Source organism: Tasmannia lanceolata, unplaced genomic scaffold (genome assembly GCF_043159265.1).
Source record: "Tasmannia lanceolata isolate RefF3 unplaced genomic scaffold, GAP_Taslan_0.1 ptg000008l, whole genome shotgun sequence".
Lineage (NCBI taxonomy): Eukaryota > Viridiplantae > Streptophyta > Magnoliopsida > Canellales > Winteraceae > Tasmannia > Tasmannia lanceolata.
This window is the reverse complement of record NW_027518685.1, coordinates 229,252-255,045: the sequence shown is the minus strand read 5'-3', so window position 1 is coordinate 255,045 and position 25,794 is coordinate 229,252. Positions and strand designations below refer to the sequence as shown.

Below are 25,794 nucleotides of genomic sequence, written 5' to 3'. Positions count from 1 at the left end.
TGAATCTAGGGGTTTTCTCAAAGAAAACCCAACCCGACCTGAGATAATTTCTTGGGTAACGTAGGGTTCTAGAAACCCCGACCCTAGACCCCCGACCCTAGACTTCGCATTGGAGTCATACTACCCCGGGCCTGATGGTAAAGGAAAGTAAATTACAACAATGTTGGCCTGAATTTTAGATTGTAAAGTTGTCTAGAAATTGAATTTATGAGCATTAACTATATGGTCAGGGAGATGGAACCACGCAAAGAGCACTTGTCCATGGCTTGGTTTGCGTGTGAAAACTTTTCAAAAGGTGACAGCTTGAAATAGCAAGAAATCTGAAATAGATTTATCAAGATTTACCGGGATAAGGGTTTTGGCAAAGTGTCGTCTGAAAATATTTTTGTCAACAGAAAATATTTGTTTTCAGATGTAGGCCGGATCTGTTGCTTCCAAAGGAGAGTAGTAGGTTCATGTCTACGGAGGGAGGGTAGTGACCATTGTAAGTTGTGGCGCGCGATCCATCTGTTTTTTTATTTGAAAGAAATCCGATATCAATATCATCCTTTTCACATTTTCTTGTGAATGCTTGGGAAATCTAAGGAGATAGCGCGAATAAGGTTACACGCGTAGTTGTTGAGGAAAAAAAGTTGGTATCATGCAAAAGCCACGCGCCAAAGATCTTCCTCTTGTGACGATCCGATTTTCAAGAAATACAAGCGGCACGTGTGTGGTGGTTTTCTTGTAGCAATAAAAAAAAACTGATCTTAACCTTTTGATCGGCGATTTATTAAAGAAAATGAGGAACAAGGGTTTAGATTAGAGGGGATAAAATCCCCCCACTTCCTTAATTGAATGCTTAGTTTGCATTTTGGGACCCTTTTACACGTGTTATAGAAAGATATCAATTCATATAAACCTAATCTCTAATTTCTAAACCCAAATTCCAAAGACTGAATAGTTTGGAAATGGTAATTAGAGTTAGAGAGAGAGAGAGAGAGAGGAAAGGGTGCTTAAAAGTTTTAATAAGCATGCAAGAAAGAAGCGTAACAAAATGGGAGCTGGAAACTCGGGGTTGCTCAACCATGCTGCCCTCTAAATGAAGCGTGAAATACACGTACACCTGTGAATAGGGTCCCTCTTCTAGAACCGCCCTTCTCCTCCTCCTCTCACCACTCGCATAAAAAGGGGCCAAATGCTTCTTCTTCTATCTCCAGCGCTCGCTTAGATAAGAAAGTAATACTAATATATATATATATATATAGAGAGAGAGAGAGAGAGAGCCAAGAAGTGCTTTCTTTTCCCCATCCAACGAAGGCAGAAGAAACATTTGTCCTTGTTGGAGGAGGAAGCAAAAAAAAGTAATGGAGTTGGAGATGGAGTCCCAAACTCGTACGGCTAAAGGGGATGACCAGCCCTCTGTCTTCGGGACAACCAACCGTCCCATCACGCTCAAGGTAAGCCATCCCCATAAAAAATGTTTGGTTTCTATGCCTATGCTTTCTCTCCCTTTCATTTATTTGTTAAGAGGGTTTCGAGCAAAGGGTTTTCTTTACGAGACCACTTTTTTTTTTATAGATGATGAGTCGAGAAATAAATCTGTTTACTCTTTTATAAATCCCCCTCGCCTCAAACATATTGTTTTATATAAGCGTTGGTTTATTAATTAATTAATTAAAGCTTCTTCTCGTTCATGCCTCTATTTCTTAATTTCTCTATACGACAGTGGTTTCTTGACAAGTTCATTAGAGAATCTCTGGAACCTTTCCCTGACCCGATGATTGAGAAAACGATTGAAAGAAATGTTCGCAACGATTACTCCATCAATTTTTATTTGTCGTGTCTGAATTAGTCTATGCATATATGTATGTCACACAAGGGGATGGTCATCAACAAGAGTTGTGATCGAAGATGATATGATGTACAAAAATTCACACCCCTCTTGTACTCTTAGTATAGTAGTGGGTGGGTCCTCTGCCATTTTCCTCTGGTACAAAAAAAGAAAAGAAAAGGAAAGAATAATCAAATGAAATATAGAATGTACATACAACCTCCTCCGCTTTGCTTTCCGAAAGAAATATAATTTAAAGATGTAGAATATGTATAGGATAGGATGGATGGGGGTCTCTCTGATTGAATTTGAATTTGAATTTGAAAAGAGATTATAAGCCATCTCTTATCATATATATAATTGTTATTGATGTTTAATTAATTGTTGTGGGTGCATGGATGTATGTATGCAGTTCGAGGACGTGGTATACCGGGTCAAGACAAAGCAGAAAAAGGGGAGATGGTGGATGAAGGGGGGTGAAGAAGAAAGAATGATACTGAAAGGGGTGGCAGGAGTTGTGATGCCTGGGGAAATGCTGGCCATGCTGGGTCCCTCTGGCAGCGGAAAGACCACCCTTTTGACTGCTTTGGGAGGCCGACTAGGTGGAAATCTCTCGGGAACCGTAACCTACAACGGAAAGCCCTTTTCCAATGCCATGAAGCGGAATACTGGTTTCGTTACCCAAGACGATGTCCTCTATCCCCATCTTACTGTTACCGAAACTTTAGTATTCACCGCCCGGTTGAGACTTCCGAACAGCCTTACTAAACAAGACAAGGCCACTCATGCCATGTCCGTCATAACTCGCCTGGGTCTCACCCGCTGCAAGGACAACATCATAGGGAGCCCACTCCTCAGAGGGGTCTCGGGAGGGGAAAGAAAGAGGGTGAGTATTGGACAGGAGATGTTGATAAACCCTAGCCTCATTTTTCTCGACGAGCCCACTTCAGGTTTGGACTCCACAACGGCTCAGAGAATCGTGTCGACTCTGTGGGAGTTGGCTCAAGGTGGGAGGACCGTGGTTATGACCATACACCAGCCTTCTAGCAGGCTTTTTTACATGTTTCACAAGATCCTCCTCTTATCTGATGGCCACCCTCTCTATTTTGGCAATGGATCCCAAGCATTGGACTACTTCTCCACCATCGGTCACGCTCCCTCCCTTCCCATGAATCCTGCAGATTTCATCCTGGATCTCGCCAACGGTACGTTTTTTTTTCAACTCCTTATAAATTCACACAATTCCTTAATTTCCTTTTCTGTCTTTTTTTCTAATTCCCAACAAAGAGTTGGAATGCAACATAAATGATGTCAACCATGAGGGACCCCCACCCCACGGGGCCTATTTAATTAATTTCTTGTGTTTGCTCTCACCACTTGCTAGCAACACCATCACGTACATCAAATGCTACGATCGCCTCAATCTATATATGTACTTCTCTTCGCCCAGCTAAGCTTGTCAGCGGACCAGATACATGGTCCCATAGATCGTTAGGATCCCACTCCAAATGAAGTGGGTCCGGTGGAGTGTCTCTTTTGGGACATTCCACAAAAATCTAAATTTTATCAGATGGGACCCAAAATAATGCAGGAAAAAAAAAATCCTCAGGTCCTCGTTTCTTCCATGGGCCAGCCCCTCTTGTAAGGGAAGAAGAGGGGGCGAATCATGCCCGACCCAAGCTCATGGTTGTCATGCAACAGCGTCGTACACCCGCAAGTGAAACTCACAGGCATGCAAGGCTAGTACATCGAGCAAACTAAAATCCTTTATAATTCCAAAATGAAATATTCTAACGGCTTCCATGAATGAACAATCCATCAAACAACAGTTTCGAGACTTTAAGGATCCAACCCATGCTCAAACCTCCTCATCTGGAAGTGTGCGTCTGAAATCAGATTAGGTACAAAGCAGACCAATCTTTCAAACTCTACCTCGTAGTCCATAACCAGTTTCCCACTTGCCTCAAGAAGAGGAAATCTATTTCTAGCTCTCACATCTGGCTGCGGGAAAGTGCTTTGCATAGAATGCAGTGCGGAACATATCCCATTTGAATGGTGTCGGGTTACTATGATTGGTACGTTTAGGGGTGTAAACGAGCCCAGCCGAGCCAAGCCGAGCTTGGCAAGGCTTGGCTCGGCTCGTTAAGCTCAAAAGCTACCCTTTTAGTGTATATATTAATATATAATATATATATTTAAATATATTAAATTCTTAACGAGCCTTAACGAGCCGAGCCGAGCCGAGCATGGCCAAACTCGGGCTCGGCTCGTTAAGCTTAACGAGTCTGGCCAGCCGGCTCGGCTCGGCTCGTTAAGGATTCGAGCCGAGCTCGAGCGAGCTTCCGAGCCCGAGCCAAAATTGACACCCTTAGGTACGTTGCACACCTCTCCACCAATGGAGTACATTATCCTGCAGTATAAAAGTTGCATATCACACCGGCCTTCTCAGCATCTGCGGTGCAATCCATGGCGTTAAATGCCTTCTCTACCTCCTCGATCCAATCCTCAGCTTCTTGGACCGAGACGGGACCCTTGAAACTTCTTGGCGCAAGCCTCTTGAACTCTACAATCCCCTGCCATGGCTGGGTAGGTGTAACCTGCTGCTATGCTGGAGCTTAAGGACATCTCTGCCGACATACCAGCCCCACTATTTCTATGATTAGTTCTCTCATTTCTACCCTTTCCTCCAAGAAATCCTCTAGTGAAACTGTCGGCTGTGGTGTAGTAATCGGAGGGACTACTGGCTAGGTGGCGGTGGAACGACTGGCGGAGCAGTGACCAGCGGTGTGGCTGTAGAATGAGTCGGTAAAGTCTTGGCAATGGTAGGCACCTCAACCCCTAATCCCTGATCATGGGGTGCCTCTCTCATCGGGGCACCCTGCTTTGATCATCATCTAATATATGGCTGAGGGCTCGAGTGTGAGGACCACGCGGTGCCATTTTGACAATTAACAAAGATGCACGGTGTCAGGACAATCTTTAAATATAATAGTTACAAAATCAATAATAAATCACTAGTAGAAAATAGCATCCCTGGAGCATATAGTCTAACTACATTTGTCCTATGCCAACACGACTCACTCGCATGCTAAACCAAAAGTCCCCAGTGCAAGCAAGTTCATCATGCGGCTCTCACTAGCGTGACTAACCCATGTGCTAACCAAGCATCCCCAGTGCACACGAGTCCACTGTGCCCTTTCCTAATTTACTGCTTGCCTAGTTCTACCTAACTCAGCTTTCTCAAGTATTATCCCTAAGAACTTAAAGCCTAGGCTCTAATACCCCTTTTCTGTTGAGGAGCAACCTTTGGCAGAATAGGGCAAAGGAGAAAAAGCAGAGACGAGCAAAGGGTTGATTTAGGAAGGAGAGTCTGTAGCTGTGGATTCGACATTGAAAGCCTGAAAGAAACCTACCTCGACATCATTGAGGCAGGCTACTCCGTATACGAGGCACTCCAAACCTTGGAGATAAATAGGGACTGTTGTAGGAAAAACCTCATCCTACTCGGAAATGGGAAGAAGATAGTCAAATTGACTCGTTCGTCACCTCGAAACAATCATAACTCTCATGGGTCCGGTAGTGAAAGTGAGTGGCAATCTCTCGGTCGAAGGACCTTGATGAATGGAAGGTGAGAAGGTCGAAATCTGAGGATTATATCCCTCATAATATCCAGCTCTACTATGGATCTGGAAGCGAAGGCAAGAGACATGCTGTCGAGCAAAGAACCTCGGTAAGGGGAAAAGGAATTGCTAGGGGTGTGTCGGGGTCAATGCCACAGAAGTGAATGCTAAAGTTTCCTACGGAGGATTGGGAATGTTCTAGTTGTGGTTCTTACAATTTCAGAGTTAGAAGTCAATGCAAAAGATGCATTATGAAGATAAGGAATGGCCGTGTTGGTGGAGATCTTCCTAAAAGCTTGGAACTAGTTGATGATGCCATTGAAATTCATAGCAAAATCCCGAAACTATGTGTTTCTGGTAAAGAGATTGTGGAATGTGAGAGATTCCTCAGGTTGTGCTTGGTGCGGTGTATGAAAATTAGGAGCTGGAAGGTGGAAGAGGTTTGGGAATGGGCCGAAATCGTGGGGAATGCCTAACCTCAAACAACCTATGTCAATTAATACCAAAGAACTTCTATTCCAGTTTGAATTGGAACAACAGGAAGTGAATTGCTTCATCGAGGTGAGGCCATGGGCAATTGCCTTACCTCTCTGCAACCATGGCACCCGGCTTTTAATATTGGGGCTAAGCCCATTTGGATAAAATTCTATGACATTCCACTTCATGCGTGGACATACTCAACGGGTGAATCGCTTGGTCTGCTATTTGGTCAGGTCTTGCAGATTAAGATGCATGGACACCATGATCATTGTTTGGCATTTGCTTCTGCAAAAGTCCTAACTCCAAAGTGGAAATGTTCAAGTCCATTTATTAACTTGAGGATTGAGAACAGATGTTTAATAAATGTGAAGAGTGGCTTGAATGAAGTGGTCATCAATGGTGGTTTGAATATTAATGATTCTCTCTGCTTTGATGACATATATGGCCATGCAAAAAAGGGTAAATCCACCTCCAGCGTATTGTTACCAGAGGAGAGGATAGTCTCCAGCGAGGTGTGTAAAGGAAAACCGGATTCTGTTCAGACTGGTGGACCGTTGAAGATCCCGGAATTCAAATTTGAATTGTGGTCCAACTGGCCGGAATCCTCGCTAGCTGGAATGATGAGGCACCCAAAAGCTGACAGTGATAAAAATATTTCACACCACGGGAAGCACATAGGAATGGTACATCCTAGGGCTGATTTTGAGGACGGATCTGTGGAGGTTACCCCCCAATTGGCAAGGAAGCTGAAACCTCAATACCATGTAGAGGCAGAGGGATGGTTCTCGAAAAAGGCCAAGCCTAGGGCATTTAATGAACTGACTTGGGATAAGGAGAAAATGTGATATCATAACCAAAGGACGATGAAAAAAATATTAAATCTCGCCGTGTCCCGAGGACAGAGAGCAAAGTCTTTTCACCTACAAATGATAATCATCATTTTAATCACAAAAAGGCTAACCACAGACTCATCACACCGTGTCCTGCTCTCAAGTACCGAGGAAAATCCTCGAAAAGGTATACAAAATGATTTTGTGCAAATCATACAACCCTCATGTTGCACAGGTATGGAATCGAGAAAAATCATTTCATGAACTCAAGAGTAGGCTCGACTCAATATAAGAAAGGGGAAGGTATGGGCTATTAAAGGTACGAACTGAAAAAAGAGAAAACTAGCCTCCACGCTCTAGGACATTTTGGAATCCTTCAATATGGACGAGGGATGCAATTCTTCTGATAAAGACAAAAGGTTCGATCGAACCGGAAAACATAAACTAGCAAAGGAAGAAGGATTAGGTGTGGAGGAAACTACAACATTTAAAAAACATGGTCATGCTAAGCGATCAAGGTGCCAACGATCTGCCACACGAGGAGAAATTGCACAAGCTTACTTGGAGCATCAATGGAACAAGCTCTTATAGGAGGCTAAGGGGAAGGAGGACGAGATCAAGGCTCTTACTGGTAAAAGATCATTGGAGGAGGTCTGTGTCCCTCTCCATAAACTCCCACACTTTCAAAAAGCCCTGGCTGAAGAAAAGGAGGCCTTGGAAGTGGATGCGGACTAGGGAGAGGAAGAGTGAGAGACTATTGTTAGCCATGGGACCACTCAATCCAGGGACTCCATGGATGCAAATCTTAGCGGGTAGATCAAGAGTTGTATGAAAAGGGCTGAAAAGGGAGTGGAGAACGACTATGCGGAAGTAGTGGACGAGGAAAATCAAGCCTTTCAGGAAGAATTTGGAGAAATGGCGAAAATGGGTGAGTCTCTCAGAATGGACTTGTGGAAAACATGTCGAAGACAAAGGAGATGCTTCTAGACATCGAGAAGCAGAACGCAACGGAGAAAGGAAAAACACCGGCCAAGGGGAGCAGGGAGCTTAAGGCTCTTAAGAAATAGGGGTTTCCTTGGCCTTTTACCTTTTTTGGATTTTGATATGCTTTTGTCTTGGCCTTTTCTTGTTTTCTCTGGAGAATGGTGCAAGTTTTTTCTTTTTTCTTGAAGGTTGAAGAGGCGTGCTCTGACTGTCATGTGATAGCGCCGCGTTGTAGTGCCATACACATTCAAGTGAAACTCATAGGGATGGAAGGATAGAATACTGAGCAAACTACAATCCTTTTTAATTCCAAAATGAAATCTAGCGACTTCTATAAATGAATAATCCATCACACAATAGGCTCGGGACTTTAATCTCCCATAATAATAATCAAAATAAACTATGAAGTAACTCACTCCCATCCCATGAAATTAATAAAAACCGATACAGGGTTCGTCAATCTATCCAACGACTCACTGAATAAAAGAAACAATATAAATTCGGGAGTTCTGACTACTCCGTGTGAAGGCTCCTTCCGACCTCACACAATATCAACTCTCGAGATCTAAAAATATGATCAACGGAGTGAGCTAACACTCAGTAGGTCATATGGGGATCCCTAGCAGATCTATGCATGCCAATAGAAACCGGGATGTCAACACATGGATATGAGTATATATAATCAAATCAAGAATAACCTGGAACCATTATGATGCAGTAAATGAATGCATGTCTAGTAGAATCTCAAAACTCTTGTTTGTCCCATGCTGACAAGACAAGTAAAATGAAAGATGTCACTAGTAATTAATTAATTATACAATGCAACGACTTGGGTACCCAAGCTACAGGCCTCACCGAACTGTACAATTGCTATTAAGCTGGCAGACCGGGGATACCCTTATGGTACCGTAACTTCGGTGACACTGCTATTAAGACGACGGCTCCGAGATACGCTATGATACCTCAAAGTTTCTAACTGCTATTTGCATCGGTAGCTCCAGGTCACCGCTCATTTTCCAGTCAGAGTATGTGAGATCTCACAGTCAGATTATGTTGAATTCACACTGTAGGATCACCATGGTGCTAGATTAGGCAAGTGGGTTGAATGGGGTAACCTAGTTAGATTAGGTAGCTAGCTTAAATTAGCAATTAGGCTAATCTTAGTAGGTAGGATTTCTAGAATTATTTCTTGCCTTGGTTATGTTTATTTCTTTCTATGTTCATCTTGTATGTGCTCTATATAAGCACACCTTGAGATCCATTGTAATTCATTCAAGAATAATAGAAATTCTCTAAAATTCTTCATGGTATCAAAGCGGTCGATCCGAGCAACATGCTGATCACAACATCCGTGAGTGCGTCCTCTGGCGGACGACCGATCTAGCCGTCCGCCAACACTTCTACCAGTTGCGCCAATCCTACCTCTTCTTCCTTAGGCTTTCTTTCCCTACTCTTATGTTGCAGTCTCTGCCCTAGTTTTTCGTTCATTTTGTTTTCCTTGATCTGCCATTCTCCATCTCCATAATTGCACACCTTCTTTTGGTATTTCAAAATCCAGTCTTTTGATTAAGAGAGAACATTTCCTACACACTACCTTAAAATACAGTGGGGGCCCACATTGTTTGGGTGATCCAAACCATTCATTTGAATGATCCTCACATAGATAGGGTGTCCACAAAAAATCAGATCCATATGATCATCCTAACCATTCAAACTATGGAGGTGTAGACACCCCCATTTTGCTCTGCCTTAATCGATAAAGAAATTAGGGTTTTTTCTGTCAGTCCGTCAGTATTCTCCATTTCGGTGTCCGTCCCCCATGTTTTCTCGATCTTTTCGGATATTTCTGTCATATTTTGCGTCGTCCTGATAATTGTGGAGAGTGATTATTCACGAGAATCCGAGCCAGAAAGAATTTGGCCCACATTGTGGGGCCCACATTGTGGGGCCCACATTGTGGGGCCTCAGTGGGGCCTCTTGTGGGGCCTCTTGTGAAGAGCAATGATGGTAGCTCTCCACTAAGAGCAATGATGGTAGCTCTCCACTAAGACAACATGATGGGCCCTCCACTAAGAGCAATGATGGTAGCTCTCCACTAAGAAACATGATGGGCCCTCCACTAAGAACAATAATGATGGATTCTCCACTAAGAAACATGATGGACCCTCCACTAAGAGCAATAATAATGGGCTCTCCACTAAGAAACATGATGGGCCCTCCACTAAGAACAATAATGATGGATTCTCCACTAAGAGGGACAACATGATGAGCTCTCCACCAACATATCTCTCTCTCTCTCTCTTTCTCTCCCTATATATATCTTCCTTCCCATCCACACCAAGGAGGAGAAAAAAAAGAAGAGAAAAAAATAGATTCATCTTTCATTATCTCTTCCAATCACTCCCCCAATCCCTCTCTCTAAGATATTCTTCTTCCATTATCTCTTCAAATCACTCCCCAATCCTTCCCTCTAAGAGAAAGCGAAAGACGGCGGAGCGGATCGGCGGCGGCGATTTTTCTTGACTCTTGGATTGGGCGGAGATCTTCATCACAGGTAGGTACATTGTTTTTGAATTTTTTCCAATTTTTCCGAATTTTTCCGCAAATTGTGTTTTAAAAATAGAAAACTCTTCAAAAAAACATCTTTTGACAAAGGAAAATAAATTATATACTAAACAGACTCCAAAATTAATGAAATTTCGTGGAAACATACTATGATACTCACACATTCTACCATGAATTTTTGAGAATTGTTGGATTCGGTTTGGTATATTATTTTATATTTTCTTTGAAAATTACCAGATTTTGTGAGAATTTTTACTGACACCAGATCATCATTCAAATTATTGACATTTTTACAGTAGTCTTATATTCCATATTCCTTGTTACTGTAAAATTTTCAAGTGTTTTAGATCTGGTTTCATATGGGCTGTAGTGTTAATTCATAATCTGGTCTGAAAATTGTAAAATCCGGAATTGGTTGTAAATAGTCATTACAATTTATGAAATTCTCACAGCATGCTATTTTTATTCATATCTTATTTCTGTAGAAATTTCATAGAATTTAAATTTCTATTTCTTGTAGTTTCTGTGTTAATGTTGCAATCTGGTCATTTAATTGTTTAATCAAGATTAAATGTGAATTTAATGTAAAAATCTGCAAAACTCATCCAGTAAGCTACATACATTCCCATCTTGCTTCTGTAGAAATTTCAACTCATTTCGAATTCGTTTGCAATAATTTCACTTGTAAAATCACTCATATGCTTAAAATTGATAAAATCCATTAAAAATTCGAAATCAATTAAAAATTATTGTGAAAATTTCCAAAGAATCTTAAATTCTGTCACATGTTCATTCCTTAATCCATTGAAACAGAAATTTTAGGATCTTTAGATTTTCCTGGAAAAATGGCCAGTGCGTCCATAATCGTATCCTAATTGCAACCGATCTTTGACAATTTGAATATTTAAGCTATAGCATGTTGTTGGCTCCGAGGTTACTGTCCACGGAAATCCTGAGATTTGCCAGGCAATAAGATGCTATAACCTAAGTATTAAATTGCCCAAGGAAAGAGCGCACGATTCCCTTCCTTGGATGTCATTCTGAGCCGAAATTGGCGAACCCTAGAACCGTTGGTATTCCTTAAATGTCCAGAAACTGAAAATCCTCAAAATCTGAAATTCGTTAACTTCAAGAATTTGAATCGATTTGTCTCAAGTCTTCCGGAACCATTGGATTATGGTTTCCAATCTAAGAACCATTAGAGCCCAATTTAGGAACACTGGTGTCGTGCCGTGTCCTAGGTTTTAGGGAGTCCTAAAGTTAGGAGTCCAGCCTTATCACGGACGCTTGCTATGAATAGCAATCGTAACATAGGTCTAGTTACACTAGTCACCCAATCTTTCCTTAAGAGACCCAATCTTTCCTTAAGACGATCCTAGTAAACTAGGATGTAGGCAAACCTGCATTAGTCTAAGGAACAATTTGCATTTAGCTAAGAATCATACAGCATCTTAGATGAAATCCTAAGATAATAAAATCCCCAACTTGAATTAAATAACTACTTTTAAAACTGTTGAAACAGTCAAATCCGTTTAAGTCGGTGTCCTAGTTGAGTTAGGCATAAGTAGCTTAGCTTAGGTCCACCGAACTACGTCGACTCTGATCCCAGTGAGGCTTGGGTACGTAGGCAGCTTGGATGTCTGACGGCATACCACCCGCGAGTCGGCACCACAACAAATTGTGGTGTTTTGTATATTAATTTTCTTGTAAATACTTAATCAAATCAGTTAGGGTTTTCCATGAAATTAGAATTCTAGGAGAACTTTCACTTAGAATGAATCCAGACAAATTAATAAATCAAGATACACATCTAGGATTCACATTGAAATTAGATTCTAGGATGCATGTCACTTAGTTCGCACATTAACATAGAGTTGAATGAGCCATTTAAAATAAATTTAAAAGAGTTAACTTTTGGAATCGAAGACCGATTATCGGGCAGGAATGGTGCATGTGGCGGATAACTCCCCATACCTTCCATTCTCGTAACCAGGTAGCGAGTCTAGATTTCTGGTTAATTACGGGTCCTAGATCCCACATCTAGGTGGCGACTCTGTCAGTCTCTTTCGTGTGGAATTCGGATTGCCTTAGTGATCCCAAGTCCACAGGAAAGACGAATTCAAATCAACAAATAAAATGCACACGCCAATCGCGTGGGTACGAGAGACCAACGGAGAGCGCGCGGCGGCTCGCGCCCCACGCCCCTCTCGCGGGATCATGTCCCACAGTCTGGCGACTCTGCTGGGGACCACCTAACTTCATTAAAATTTCAAAAGATAATTCATTTGAATTTAATTTAACTGGCTCATAAAAACTCTATACTTGTTAGATTAGTTTGTCTTGTTTTATTTTCTCATCACATTTTACTCAAACTTAATCTAACAAAACCTGAAGGCATCATAGATTGCGCGAACTTATTGCACACACTTACATCACTTGCATCTAAACCTTTGCATCTCACATGCACACACGTCCTATTTTAGGAACCCGGAGTGTTATCTAGCATGGTTGACTGGGATTTCATCACCTGGTGCCTCTGTGCTAGAGAAGCATTCCACCCTTAGCCTAGTACCTTTATGGTGCGTAAACGGATCTCTTGTTCACGTACTGATACGCCGGACACTGGTACAGTATATCGAACATGGATTCGCGCTAAGGGGACTCTTGGCCTTACCCCTAGATTAACCCACACATGCATGTAGTATACGAACACATGTGCATCACGTGTGTGAGCCTAGTTTAGGATATCCTACCCATTTGTATCTAGATTAGGCCGTAGTCCATCTTCCAATGGCTACGATCGGTCCTAGGTACACAAACAAAGTCATGAGTCGAGATCCTCTCTCCACTCCGCTAGATTAGGATTAGGGTTGATGCCTTCAGGTAACACTGTTAAAATGTGCGAAGACTAAAAACTTTTTCTTTGGGGTTAGGATATAAATCCCATCATTTCCAAAGATCTCATAGGATTAGTCATTCATGATCTATCCGTTGAAAATAGTCCTATGCAATCTCACATTTTGATCATGTGTTTATCATTCGTCTCTTGTGGGATTCGATTGTGTCTTCATTGGCAGAAATTGTGTCTCAATCATTTGATCGTGCAATCTTGATGATCCAATCTTGCCTGTACCCTTGGTCTCTTCCTCCTCTAAGGGCAACCTTTTTCAAGAATATTTCTGCTAAATCCTTCAGAGTTTACTCTCATAATCCTTGAACTAAGGGCATTCCCCTATGCGAATCTGTCATCATTGTCATGTCTTGGTCCTTTAGGATTCATTCTATTGTCCCAACTACTTGTGAGCCAGCTTTCGCCGAGCCTCCGAAGCTAGACAGTTGCAGCAGTTAAAGTTTTAGTCATTTACTATTTTATGTTGAGTCAGTCACCATGGTCAGTACAATTGTTGAGTCCGGTCTTACAATTCAAGGTCAATGCCTAGTCCAGGCAAGTTATCTTTTGATTTTTCTATTTTAGGGTCGTGAATCCTGAGCATGTTCAGAATAGGTTGTCAGATGTAAGAACTTTCTCTTTAAATGAAATTGGAAGTCCCAATAATTCACTTGTGTCCGTTTCTTAAGTGTGCTTCTGATCTTAAAATAAGACTCCCTCCTCAAATGAGGACAAAATTGACGAAACTCCACTTGAGTCACAACGATTACTTGAACAAGAGGAGGAGCGCCAATCTCAGCCTTTCAAAGATGAAATTGAAGTGGTAAACACTGGCACTGAAACCTTGATCCAGTAAATGCCGATTGAAAATACATTACCCTCTAAAGAGTGTGAAGAGTTGGTAAACCCATTTTGAGGATAAAAAGATGGTCCGGTAAGCGTTACCATTAATGCCAAGAGAAAGACCCAGATAGAAGGTTCAAGAAAGAATGAAGTGAATATCATATGCTATGCAAGGGGCATGGAGTGGAAACAACTTTCATATTTCCAATCAATAACCTTGGTTCTCAAACTCATAGCATGAAGCCAACAAATTCAAGATAAGAAGTTCAAGAGCAAGCATTGAAAAGTGATTATCGGATATCAAGAGTTACAAATCCATAGATGGAGGATGTCAAAGAACAAGTTTCGCTCTATGAAAGTCGAAATCACGTATTAGAATCTTGAAAGAAGAAGATCAATTATCTCTTACCTGGAAAGGCCGTCAAACTCCGAAAAAAAAAAGAAAAAAAAATAATAAAAAATAAATAATCAGTACCAGAGGGACTCTAGTAAGCTAGATCGACTCCCAATCTGAACATCGAAAGGCCTCCTTTGGCCGATAAATCCCAAAATCAGAACCCAATGTCAAAACAAATACCTGTTTGCAAACCCTTTGAGCCTGAATGAAATTTTCTTGAAAACCCATCAAACTAGGGGCATTCGCCCCGAACTACGCGAGACCTGATCCCTACACTGGGGTACGTAGGCAGCTCGGTTAAACTGAGTTCGGTCAATTCAAAAAAGAAAAGCAATTCAATCGATCCAAAAAAAAAAGAAATTCAATCCTTTCAGAAAAAAGAGGGACAACTTCCAAAAGAAGAGAAGTCAATTATTCCAGAAAGAAAAGAAAAATGAAAAATCAATTAACCTTCAAGTAATCTATCTTCAAACTAGGGGCATTCGCCCTAAACTACACACGACCTGATTCCTACCTTGGGATATGTAGGCAACATGTTCACAGGTTCGGTCGAAATCTTTGTTGAACCTTAAGCCATTCTTTGAAAAGCCCTATCCTACCTATAAAGTCCTTCCGGTGTTCAGAACTAATGATCTAGGTCCCGAAACACAAAAAGAAAAAAAAATGATGATGAATAAAAAAATGGAGTTTGAAGATCTGCTAGACTGAAAACCTGAAAGGGCGGTTTAGGCAAAATTTAAGATCATTCCCCTGCTAAGTTGAAAACCCGAAAGGGCGGCTTAGGCAAAAGCTAAGGGGATAGCCTGCTGAATCGAAAACCTAGAAGGGCGGTTCAGGCAAAAGTTAAGGCTAGCACGGTCCGCCAAGTTAAAAACCCTGAAGAGGTGACTTGGTCACGGTAAGAGAATCATTATAAGAAGGCTACAGCCGGTATCAAGACTGAAGATCAACTGAAGTTCAAGCAAATTTATAAGAAGGCTACAGCCGGTATCAAGACTGAGGATCAACCGAAGTTCAAGCAAATTCAAATGACATCTTCAAAACTGGGGGCATTGAAGCTAAGCAATCTTAGGGGTCGTAATTAAATCCTTGAAGCATTACTGTTTTAAGGAAAAAGTCCAGTGTTTACCAATTGAAAAAACATTCCTCGAAAGGATGGACTTACCAAATAAAATGTTAACTAAGTCAGAAGCATTACCGTGTCTGTCTGTGTAGTTAGTCAATCTTTGTCATTCTATGTTCACTCCTACAGAGCTGCTCAATCCTTTGACTAGTGTCTTTTATCTAAGTTTTCTCTTTAAAAGGAGTCAATCGTCATCCATATGTCCAAATGATGCAACTGTCTCGGTGAAGGAGGCCCGACCTCGTCAGCTCCCTGCGATTGTACCTGAAAGAGTTCGAGAATCTAGTCAAACAGCTACATTTCAAAGAAGATCAACTCAGAAGAATTCAGAAGTAGAAACATCAGAAAGCCCAGCTTCCATAAAAATGTCATACCCCAGGAAGGCATCTTAAGCTTGGAAGAGCTTCAGATGCAATGATGGTCGACCCAATTTCTCAGAAAGATGAACCGTTAAAATTCAGAATTTCCTTCCAGTTAGTTTGGTTATATCCAAGAGAGCCGTTGTTCTAGATTACCAATTTCAAGTGTCTTGTTCAAGGTTTCAGTTATCCAAATCCCCAAAGACAAGACCAGCAGTCTCTTTGAGAAAAATCTTGTTGAAGTTTCATAAAAGTGTTTCTGATCCATTCTTGTTAGTAATGGTTCTTCGTTCCTAAGGTTTGCCGTTTCATCATTCGTCAAAGTCCTAGTTTCCGATATCTTTGTCAGGCACGATCTATAATATCCCCGATTTCATTGAGTTCAAAAAAAAAAATCCAAAATTCATCAAATCCAAAAAAAAATAAAAAATCCAAAATTCATCAAATCCAATTCTACGTCAAATTCAAATTCCCAAAATTCATCAAATCTAATTCTACGTCAAATTCAAATTCCCCAAATTCATCAAATCCAATTCTACGTCAAATTCAAATTCATGAAAAATCTCCAAATTCTTCATTGTCAAATTCATTAATTCATCTCAACCGAAGTTGAAGCCGTAAAAATACGGTATTTCATTCTGAGTCCATTCAAAAATGTTCTCTTATTCTCTTTGAGCATCATACAAATATGATACCTCATTTCCTTGGAACTCCGTAAAAATACGGTATTCCATTCTGTTCTGAGTCCATTCAAAAATGTTCTCTTATTCTCTTTGAGCATCATACAAATATGATACCTCATTTCCTTGGAAGCCGTACAAATACGGTATTTCATTTCGAGTCCATACAACTATGGTCTCTTATTCTCTTTGAGCATCATACAAATATGATGTCTCATTTCCTTGGAAGCCGTACAAATACGGTATTTCATTCTGAGTTCATTCAAAAATGTTCTCTTATTCTCTTTGAGCATCATACAAATGTGATGTCTCATTTCCTTGGAACTCCGTAAAAATATGGTGTTCCATTCTCTTCGAGTCCATACAACTACGGTCTCTTATTCTCTTTGAGCATCATACAAATATGATGTCTCATTTCCTTGGAAGCCGTACAAATACGGTATTTCATTCTGAGTTCATTCAAAAATGTTCTCTTATTCTCTTTGAGCATCATATAAATATGATACCTCATTTCCTTGGAACTCCGTAAAAATACGGTATTCCATTCTCTTCTGAGTCCATTCAAAATGTTCTCTTATTCCCTTTGAGCATCATACAAATATGATACCTCATTTCCTTGGAACTCCGTAAAAATACGGTATTCCATTCTCTTCTGAGTCCATTCAAAAATGTTCTCTTATTCTCTTTGAGCATCATACAAATATGATACCTCATTTCCTTGGAACTCCGTAAAAATACGGTATTCCATTCTCTTCTGAGTCCATTCAAAAATGTTTTCTTATTCTCTTTGAGCATCATACAAATATGATACCTCATTTCTTTGGAACTCCGTAAAAATATGGTATTCCATTCTCTTCTGAGTCCATTCAAAAATGTTTTCTTATTCTCTTTGAGCATCATACAAATATGATACCTCATTTCTTTGGAACTCCGTAAAAATATGGTATTCCATTCTCTTCTAAGTCCATTCAAAATGTTCACTTATTCCCTTTGAGCATCATACAAATATGATAACTCATTTCTTTGGAACTCCGTAAAAATACGCTATTCCATTCTCTTCGAGTCCATACAATCTAATTCTACGTCAAATTCAAATTCCTCAAATTCATCAAATCCAATTCTACGTCAAAATTCAAATTCATGAAAAATCTCCAAATTCTTCATTGTCAAATTCATTAATTCATCTCAACCGAAGTTGAAGCCGTAAAAATACGGTATTTCATTCTGAGTCCATTCCAAAATGTTCTCTTATTCTCTTTGAGCATCATACAAATATGATAGCTCATTTCCTTGGAACTCCGTAAAAATACGGTATTCCATTCTCTTCTGAGTCCATTCAAAAATGTTCTCTTATCATACAAATATGATACCTCATTTCCTTGGAACTCCGTAAAAATACGGTATTCCATTCTCTTCTAGTCCATACAACTATGGTCTCTTATCCTCCTTAAGGCCGTTTGTGAACGGTACCTCATTGTCCGAGTCCATTTGTGAATAGTCTCGTGTTCTCCTTGAGCCCGTTTGTGAACGGCGCCTCATTTCTCGAGTTCATTTGTGAATGGTCTCGTTTTCTCCTTGAACCCATTTGTGAACGGTGTCTCATTTTCTGAAGTTCATTTGTAAATTGTCTCGTCTTCTCCTTGAACCCGTTGGTGAACGGTGTCTCGTTTTCTGAGTCCATTTGGGAATGATCTCATGTCCTCCTTGAGCCCGTTTGTGAACGGTGCCTCATTTCTCGAGTCCATTTGTGAATGGTCTCTTATCCTCCTTGAGACCGTTTATGAACGGTACCTCATTGTCCGAATCCATTTGTGAATGGCCTCCTATCCTCTTTGAGCCCGTTTCTGAACGGTATCTCATGTTGTGAGTCCATTTGTGAATGGTCTCATCCTCTCTCGTTGCCCGTTTGTGAGCAGCACCGCAGCAGGACTTTTTATTGCATTCTAAATTCTAGGATTTTATCTAGGGTCTTGCATTATGTTAAGGTGCGTTGTGTCTAGAAAGTCCTTTGTTGATTAAAGCTACGCAAAATGGTTCTGTCATTTTGACTTTGGTATTTGATGACTACGTCATCTCTACCAAAGAGGGGCATCTGTAGACACCCCCATTTTGCTCTGCCTTAATCGATAAAGAAATTAGGGTTTTTTCTGTCAGTCCGTCAGTATTCTCCATTTCGGTGTCCGTCCCCCATGTTTTCTCGATCTTTTCGGATATTTCTGTCATATTTTGCGTCGTCCTGATAATTGTGGAGAGTGATTATTCACGAGAATCCGAGCCAGAAAGAATTTGGCCCACATTGTGGGGCCCACATTGTGGGGCCCACATTGTGGGGCCTCAGTGGGGCCTCTTGTGGGGCCTCTTGTGAAGAGCAATGATGGTAGCTCTCCACTAAGAGCAATGATGGTAGCTCTCCACTAAGACAACATGATGGGCCCTCCACTAAGAGCAATGATGGTAGCTCTCCACTAAGAAACATGATGGGCCCTCCACTAAGAACAATAATGATGGATTCTCCACTAAGAAACATGATGGACCCTCCACTAAGAGCAATAATAATGGGCTCTCCACTAAGAAACATGATGGGCCCTCCACTAAGAACAATAATGATGGATTCTCCACTAAGAGGGACAACATGATGAGCTCTCCACCAACATATCTCTCTCTCTCTCTCTTTCTCTCCCTATATATATCTTCCTTCCCATCCACACCAAGGAGGAGAAAAAAAAGAAGAGAAAAAAATAGATTCATCTTTCATTATCTCTTCCAATCACTCCCCCAATCCCTCTCTCTAAGATATTCTTCTTCCATTATCTCTTCAAATCACTCCCCAATCCTTCCCTCTAAGAGAAAGCGAAAGACGGCGGAGCGGATCGGCGGCGGCGATTTTTCTTGACTCTTGGATTGGGCGGAGATCTTCATCACAGGTAGGTACATTGTTTTTGAATTTTTTCCAATTTTTCCGAATTTTTCCGCAAATTGTGTTTTAAAAATAGAAAACTCTTCAAAAAAACATCTTTTGACAAAGGAAAATAAATTATATACTAAACAGACTCCAAAATTAATGAAATTTCGTGGAAACATACTATGATACTCACACATTCTACCATGAATTTTTGAGAATTGTTGGATTCGGTTTGGTATATTATTTTATATTTTCTTTGAAAATTACCAGATTTTGTGAGAATTTTTACTGACACCAGATCATCATTCAAATTATTGACATTTTTACAGTAGTCTTATATTCCATATTCCTTGTTACTGTAAAATTTTCAAGTGTTTTAGATCTGGTTTCATATGGGCTGTAGTGTTAATTCATAATCTGGTCTGAAAATTGTAAAATCCGGAATTGGTTGTAAATAGTCATTACAATTTATGAAATTCTCACAGCATGCTATTTTTATTCATATCTTATTTCTGTAGAAATTTCATAGAATTTAAATTTCTATTTCTTGTAGTTTCTGTGTTAATGTTGCAATCTGGTCATTTAATTGTTTAATCAAGATTAAATGTGAATTTAATGTAAAAATCTGCAAAACTCATCCAGTAAGCTACATACATTCCCATCTTGCTTCTGTAGAAATTTCAACTCATTTCGAATTCGTTTGCAATAATTTCACTTGTAAAATCACTCATATGCTTAAAATTGATAAAATCCATTAAAAATTCGAAATCAATTAAAAATTATTGTGAAAATTTCCAAAGAATCTTAAATTCTGTCACATGTTCATTCCTTAATCCATTGAAACAGAAATTTTAGGATCTTTAGATTTTCCTGGAAAAATGGCCAGTGCGTCCATAATCGTATCCTAATTGCAACCGATCTTTGACAATTTGAATATTTAAGCTATAGCATGTTGTTGGCTCCGAGGTTACTGTCCACGGAAATCCTGAGATTTGCCAGGCAATAAGATGCTATAACCTAAGTATTAAATTGCCCAAGGAAAGAGCGCACGATTCCCTTCCTTGGATGTCATTCTGAGCCGAAATTGGCGAACCCTAGAACCGTTGGTATTCCTTAAATGTCCAGAAACTGAAAATCCTCAAAATCTGAAATTCGTTAACTTCAAGAATTTGAATCGATTTGTCTCAAGTCTTCCGGAACCATTGGATTATGGTTTCCAATCTAAGAACCATTAGAGCCCAATTTAGGAACACTGGTGTCGTGCCGTGTCCTAGGTTTTAGGGAGTCCTAAAGTTAGGAGTCCAGCCTTATCACGGACGCTTGCTATGAATAGCAATCGTAACATAGGTCTAGTTACACTAGTCACCCAATCTTTCCTTAAGAGACCCAATCTTTCCTTAAGACGATCCTAGTAAACTAGGATGTAGGCAAACCTGCATTAGTCTAAGGAACAATTTGCATTTAGCTAAGAATCATACAGCATCTTAGATGAAATCCTAAGATAATAAAATCCCCAACTTGAATTAAATAACTACTTTTAAAACTGTTGAAACAGTCAAATCCGTTTAAGTCGGTGTCCTAGTTGAGTTAGGCATAAGTAGCTTAGCTTAGGTCCACCGAACTACGTCGACTCTGATCCCAGTGAGGCTTGGGTACGTAGGCAGCTTGGATGTCTGACGGCATACCACCCGCGAGTCGGCACCACAACAAATTGTGGTGTTTTGTATATTAATTTTCTTGTAAATACTTAATCAAATCAGTTAGGGTTTTCCATGAAATTAGAATTCTAGGAGAACTTTCACTTAGAATGAATCCAGACAAATTAATAAATCAAGATACACATCTAGGATTCACATTGAAATTAGATTCTAGGATGCATGTCACTTAGTTCGCACATTAACATAGAGTTGAATGAGCCATTTAAAATAAATTTAAAAGAGTTAACTTTTGGAATCGAAGACCGATTATCGGGCAGGAATGGTGCATGTGGCGGATAACTCCCCATACCTTCCATTCTCGTAACCAGGTAGCGAGTCTAGATTTCTGGTTAATTACGGGTCCTAGATCCCACATCTAGGTGGCGACTCTGTCAGTCTCTTTCGTGTGGAATTCGGATTGCCTTAGTGATCCCAAGTCCACAGGAAAGACGAATTCAAATCAACAAATAAAATGCACACGCCAATCGCGTGGGTACGAGAGACCAACGGAGAGCGCGCGGCGGCTCGCGCCCCACGCCCCTCTCGCGGGATCATGTCCCACAGGAGGCAAAAAATGGACTAATTTGTGAAGGTTTATACACGTCCATTTTACCTTCACAAATCGTAGGGTTGGGATGATCCTATGGATCTGATTTTCTGTGGACACCCTATCTATGTGAGGACCATTCAAATGAATTGTTTGGATCACCCAAACAATGTGGGCCCCCACTGTATTTTATGGTAGTGTGTAGGTAACTTACCTACACAAGTGTGTAGGAAATGTTCTCTCTTTGATTAATGCACCACTTGATTTCATTTTTTATATTTCCCCTAGTATTTTTAATGCACTCATTATCTTTCAAGACCCCATATTTGATATATGCACTGTTTTTCACGTATGGTCCTGATATTTGTCATCTAAGCCGCTTGTTGACGTTTTTTCCCTCTCCATCCTTTTTTCGTTGTCCTATTTCAGTTGAGGTACCTCTTCGAGGTGCGTGCTTGAAATTGATTACTCTACTCAGTTGAGGGGCCTCCATTTTTTGAGGTTCGTGCCTGAAAGAGTCAAATTTCATGAGGATCGGTACTTAGTGAGCCATGATTTCTCACCCCTCGTGGCCCATTCTTGCTCATCGTGGCTCATTCTTGCCCATCCTAGCATTGGTCTATTTTGACCCATTTCTTGCCCATTCCGACATTGGTCCATAGTGACCCATTTCTACTCATTCATCGAGGCTTGAGTATCATCTAGCTCCTTTGAGGCTATGATCTATTTGATTTTAACCCTCTTCGCGACACATCAACAAGCGGCGTATTCTTCGGCATTCAGTATCGGTTATCATGGCAACAACATTAGGGGATATTTATCATCAATCTTCAGCAGTGCTTTTTAAATCAAAAGATTCTATTTTCTTATGGGGAGAAAATTTTATTTTCTTATTGGGGAATTTCATTGTAATCAAACGTACGTTGATTTTTCAATCCACATACATTTGAGGGGCATGTTAGAATATGTGAGATCTCATAGTCAGATTATGTTGAATTCACACTGTTGGATCACCATGGTGCTAGATTAGGCAAGTGGGTTGAATGGGGTAACCTAGTTAGGTTAGGTAGCTAACTTAAATTAGCAATTAGGCTAATCTTAGTAGGTAGGATTTCTAGAATTATCTCGTCTTTGTTATGCTTATTTCTTTCTATGTTCATCTTGTATGTGCTCTATATAAGCACACCTTGAGATCCATTGTAATTCATTCAAGAATAATAGAAATTCTCTAAAATTCTTCAAGGTCACCGCTCATTTTCCGGTCGCTAGTAGATGCCGTCCATCATTTTCAGTTGCCTTTGGTTGTGTTCACCAAATCACCATTCACATACATATTTAAAATTCTAAACTTTTCACAAAATTTTAACAGAGGATGCTCTGATTCTTTTCTTTCTTTTTTTCTGAAAACAATAACTTTTTATTAAATCATGCGGATAGGACAGATTACAAAAACTAACAAGAGACAAGTCGTCTACCTACAGCTTTACAATCTGGGTTACCTAGATAGACAACACATTACAATGACAATATGACCTCAATATCTAGTTTATCCAAGCCAGAATTCGCAAGCCCATCTGCTTCCCCATTTGCCGAGCGAAACATGTGTGAGAATTGGGGTTTGATCGTCTTACAACAGTGCCTGATCTCTGCAATGGTGGTAGAGAGCTTCCAAGGGCCCGGAGCAGAATTGCAGGCCCACGCTAATACATTAGAGGAGTCTCCCTCCACTATCAACAGAAGAGACAATGATTCACGTACCGTTTTAGCCCCACTATAGGGCACGTGCCTCTGCCTCGTTCAATTCACAAATCCCTATAGGCTAGGAGAAAGACATCAAAATCAAACCATTTGAATCACGAATCAGACCTCCAATGCCTGCTGGACCCGGTTTTCCTTTAGCAATACAGTCAAAATTGAGTTTCAACCAACCGGCAGGTGGAGGCTTCCATTGGGGGAATGGGCAATTCTTGGTGCTTCTCTCCCAAATGATAGCCTTCCAATTACCTGAGAATTTCCACCGTGGAATATGGACTTAAACCTTCTTTTGCTTTTACCCAATCAATCAAGTCCACTTTGATGTCCGACACTATTCTACTGAAACTTTTTTCCTTTTTCCTCAAAAATCCGACTATTTCTCTCTAGCCAGATATGCCAAATCGTAGTAAAGAGGATAAGACTCTAGTGGGCACGACCCGCCTTTCCAAAGGGGCCAATGTGCCAATGAGGATTGTTTTCTTGGTTGATCTATGGAATACCATTGAAATGCCAAAGCTCCTGATAATTGTCCCTCAAATCTTGAAGGAAAAGGGACAATGTAATAAAATATGGTCGATTGACTCCTCCAACTTGTACAAAATGCATCTGCTGGCCATCTCTATGTGGCGCCTTTTGATCTATTACATGAGGATGCTCTGATTCTTGATAGGTTTCTTACACAAACAAAGAAAGTAGAATCCGTGGACCCGAGAATAGGACCCAACCAAGTTTGGACTCAAATGGATGGTGACACAGACATCTGGATCCCTATCCAAAGTAGGCCTGTTGATAGCCCTAACCCTCTGTGACGACATTTCATTTTTTATTTTTTGTTTCAAATTTTCCCATATTTGTTATTGGATCGATTTTAAATGTACCCTAATGCAAGAGTTGTAGTGAGGATTGTTAATCTCCAATTTTACTTGGAAAAATATGTTATTTAATGAAGGGTAAAAGTGAAAATGAATTGGGTTGCAGGTGTATCTTCGGATGATGCAGGAGAGGATCGGGCTGTAGTGAAACAATATTTGGCTTCTGCGTATAATAGTAACCTGGCGGATAAGGTGAAGAAGGAGGTGAAGGAAATTGAGAATTATGGTACAGAAAGCATGCAGGAAAAGAGAATGGAGCGATGGAATACAAGTTGGTGGGAACAGTTTACAGTATTGCTGCAAAGGGGTGTAAAAGAAAGGAAGCACGAGGCCTTCTCTGGACTCAAGATTGTCCAGGTCTTAGTTGTCGCTTTCCTCACAGGTCTTCTATGGTGGCAGTCCGGCATTTCGCACCTACAAGATCAGGTACTCTCTCATACACGTGGCCTTAATGTTTAATTATGAAATATTAAGTAGTTTAGTTGCATAGAAGTGTTTGTGACGATCGATGTTGCTGCTGCTTACGTGCAGATTGGGCTTCTTTTCTTTTACACGGGATTCTGGGGATTCTTCCCTCTGTTTCAAGCTATTTTCACCTTCCCCCAAGAGCGCATGATGCTGACAAAGGAGAGGTCTTCAGGCATGTACAGGCTCTCCTCTTACTTCATGTCTAGAATGGCCGGTGATCTGCCCATGGAGCTCGTCCTCCCAACCATCTTTGTCATTATAACCTACTGGATGGGAGGCCTCAATCACTCCCCTGCTAATTTCTTCGAGACTCTCTTTGTTCTCCTCTACAGTGTAGTCGTCTCTGAAGGAATTGGCCTTGCCCTCGGGGCTCTTGTTATGGACCTCAAGGCTGCCACAACACTCGGCTCTGTCATCATGCTCACATTCCAACTCGCTGGTGGATACTACGTCCAAAATGTTCCTCCCTTCATCTCCTGGATTAAGTACATCTCTGTTAGCCATTACACCTACAAGCTCTTGATTGACTCCCAATACTCCACCGACCAGACTTACCCTTGCGCACCCAATGTTACTTGTAAGGTAGGTGATTTCCCTGCTGTTAAGCTTGTGGGGTTTGGGAGTAAAGGAACCTCTATAGCAGCATTGGCTGTCATGCTCGTTGGTTACCGCCTCATCGCCTATTTGGCTTTGATGAGGGTCGGGGCAACTCCGCGTTGAGAGCCAATTATAAACACCCCAACTGCTTTCTTACTTTTATTTTGCTGGTGGTGGTGGGGAGAGGAAATTATGTTTTGAAGAGACATTTGTTGTTTTGCTGCTAAGTTTCTTCTCGCATCTTTTTCTTTTCGATGTGAGAACAATTGGTTAGTTGCTAGTATAATATCTGGTACTCTGTAATCAGTCCCTTTACTTTTGATATAACCTTGGTAGCAAGATTCGATAAAGGAAACTTTAGATTGCCGTCAA

General features: G+C 40.7%; 1 protein-coding gene across 1 annotated transcript; it reads left to right on the top strand.

Moving 5' to 3' along the window:
* The first annotated feature begins 921 nt into the window (after window positions 1–921).
* Window positions 922–25,794, top strand: ABCG9 (ABC-2 type transporter family protein). The gene is made up of 4 exons (XM_077387114.1): window positions 922–1,439; window positions 2,226–3,018; window positions 24,464–24,783; window positions 24,889–25,794. The coding sequence occupies exons 1-4, from the start codon at window positions 1,347–1,349 to the stop codon at window positions 25,543–25,545; spliced, it is 1,863 nt and encodes a 620-aa protein (XP_077243229.1). The 5' UTR covers window positions 922–1,346; the 3' UTR covers window positions 25,546–25,794.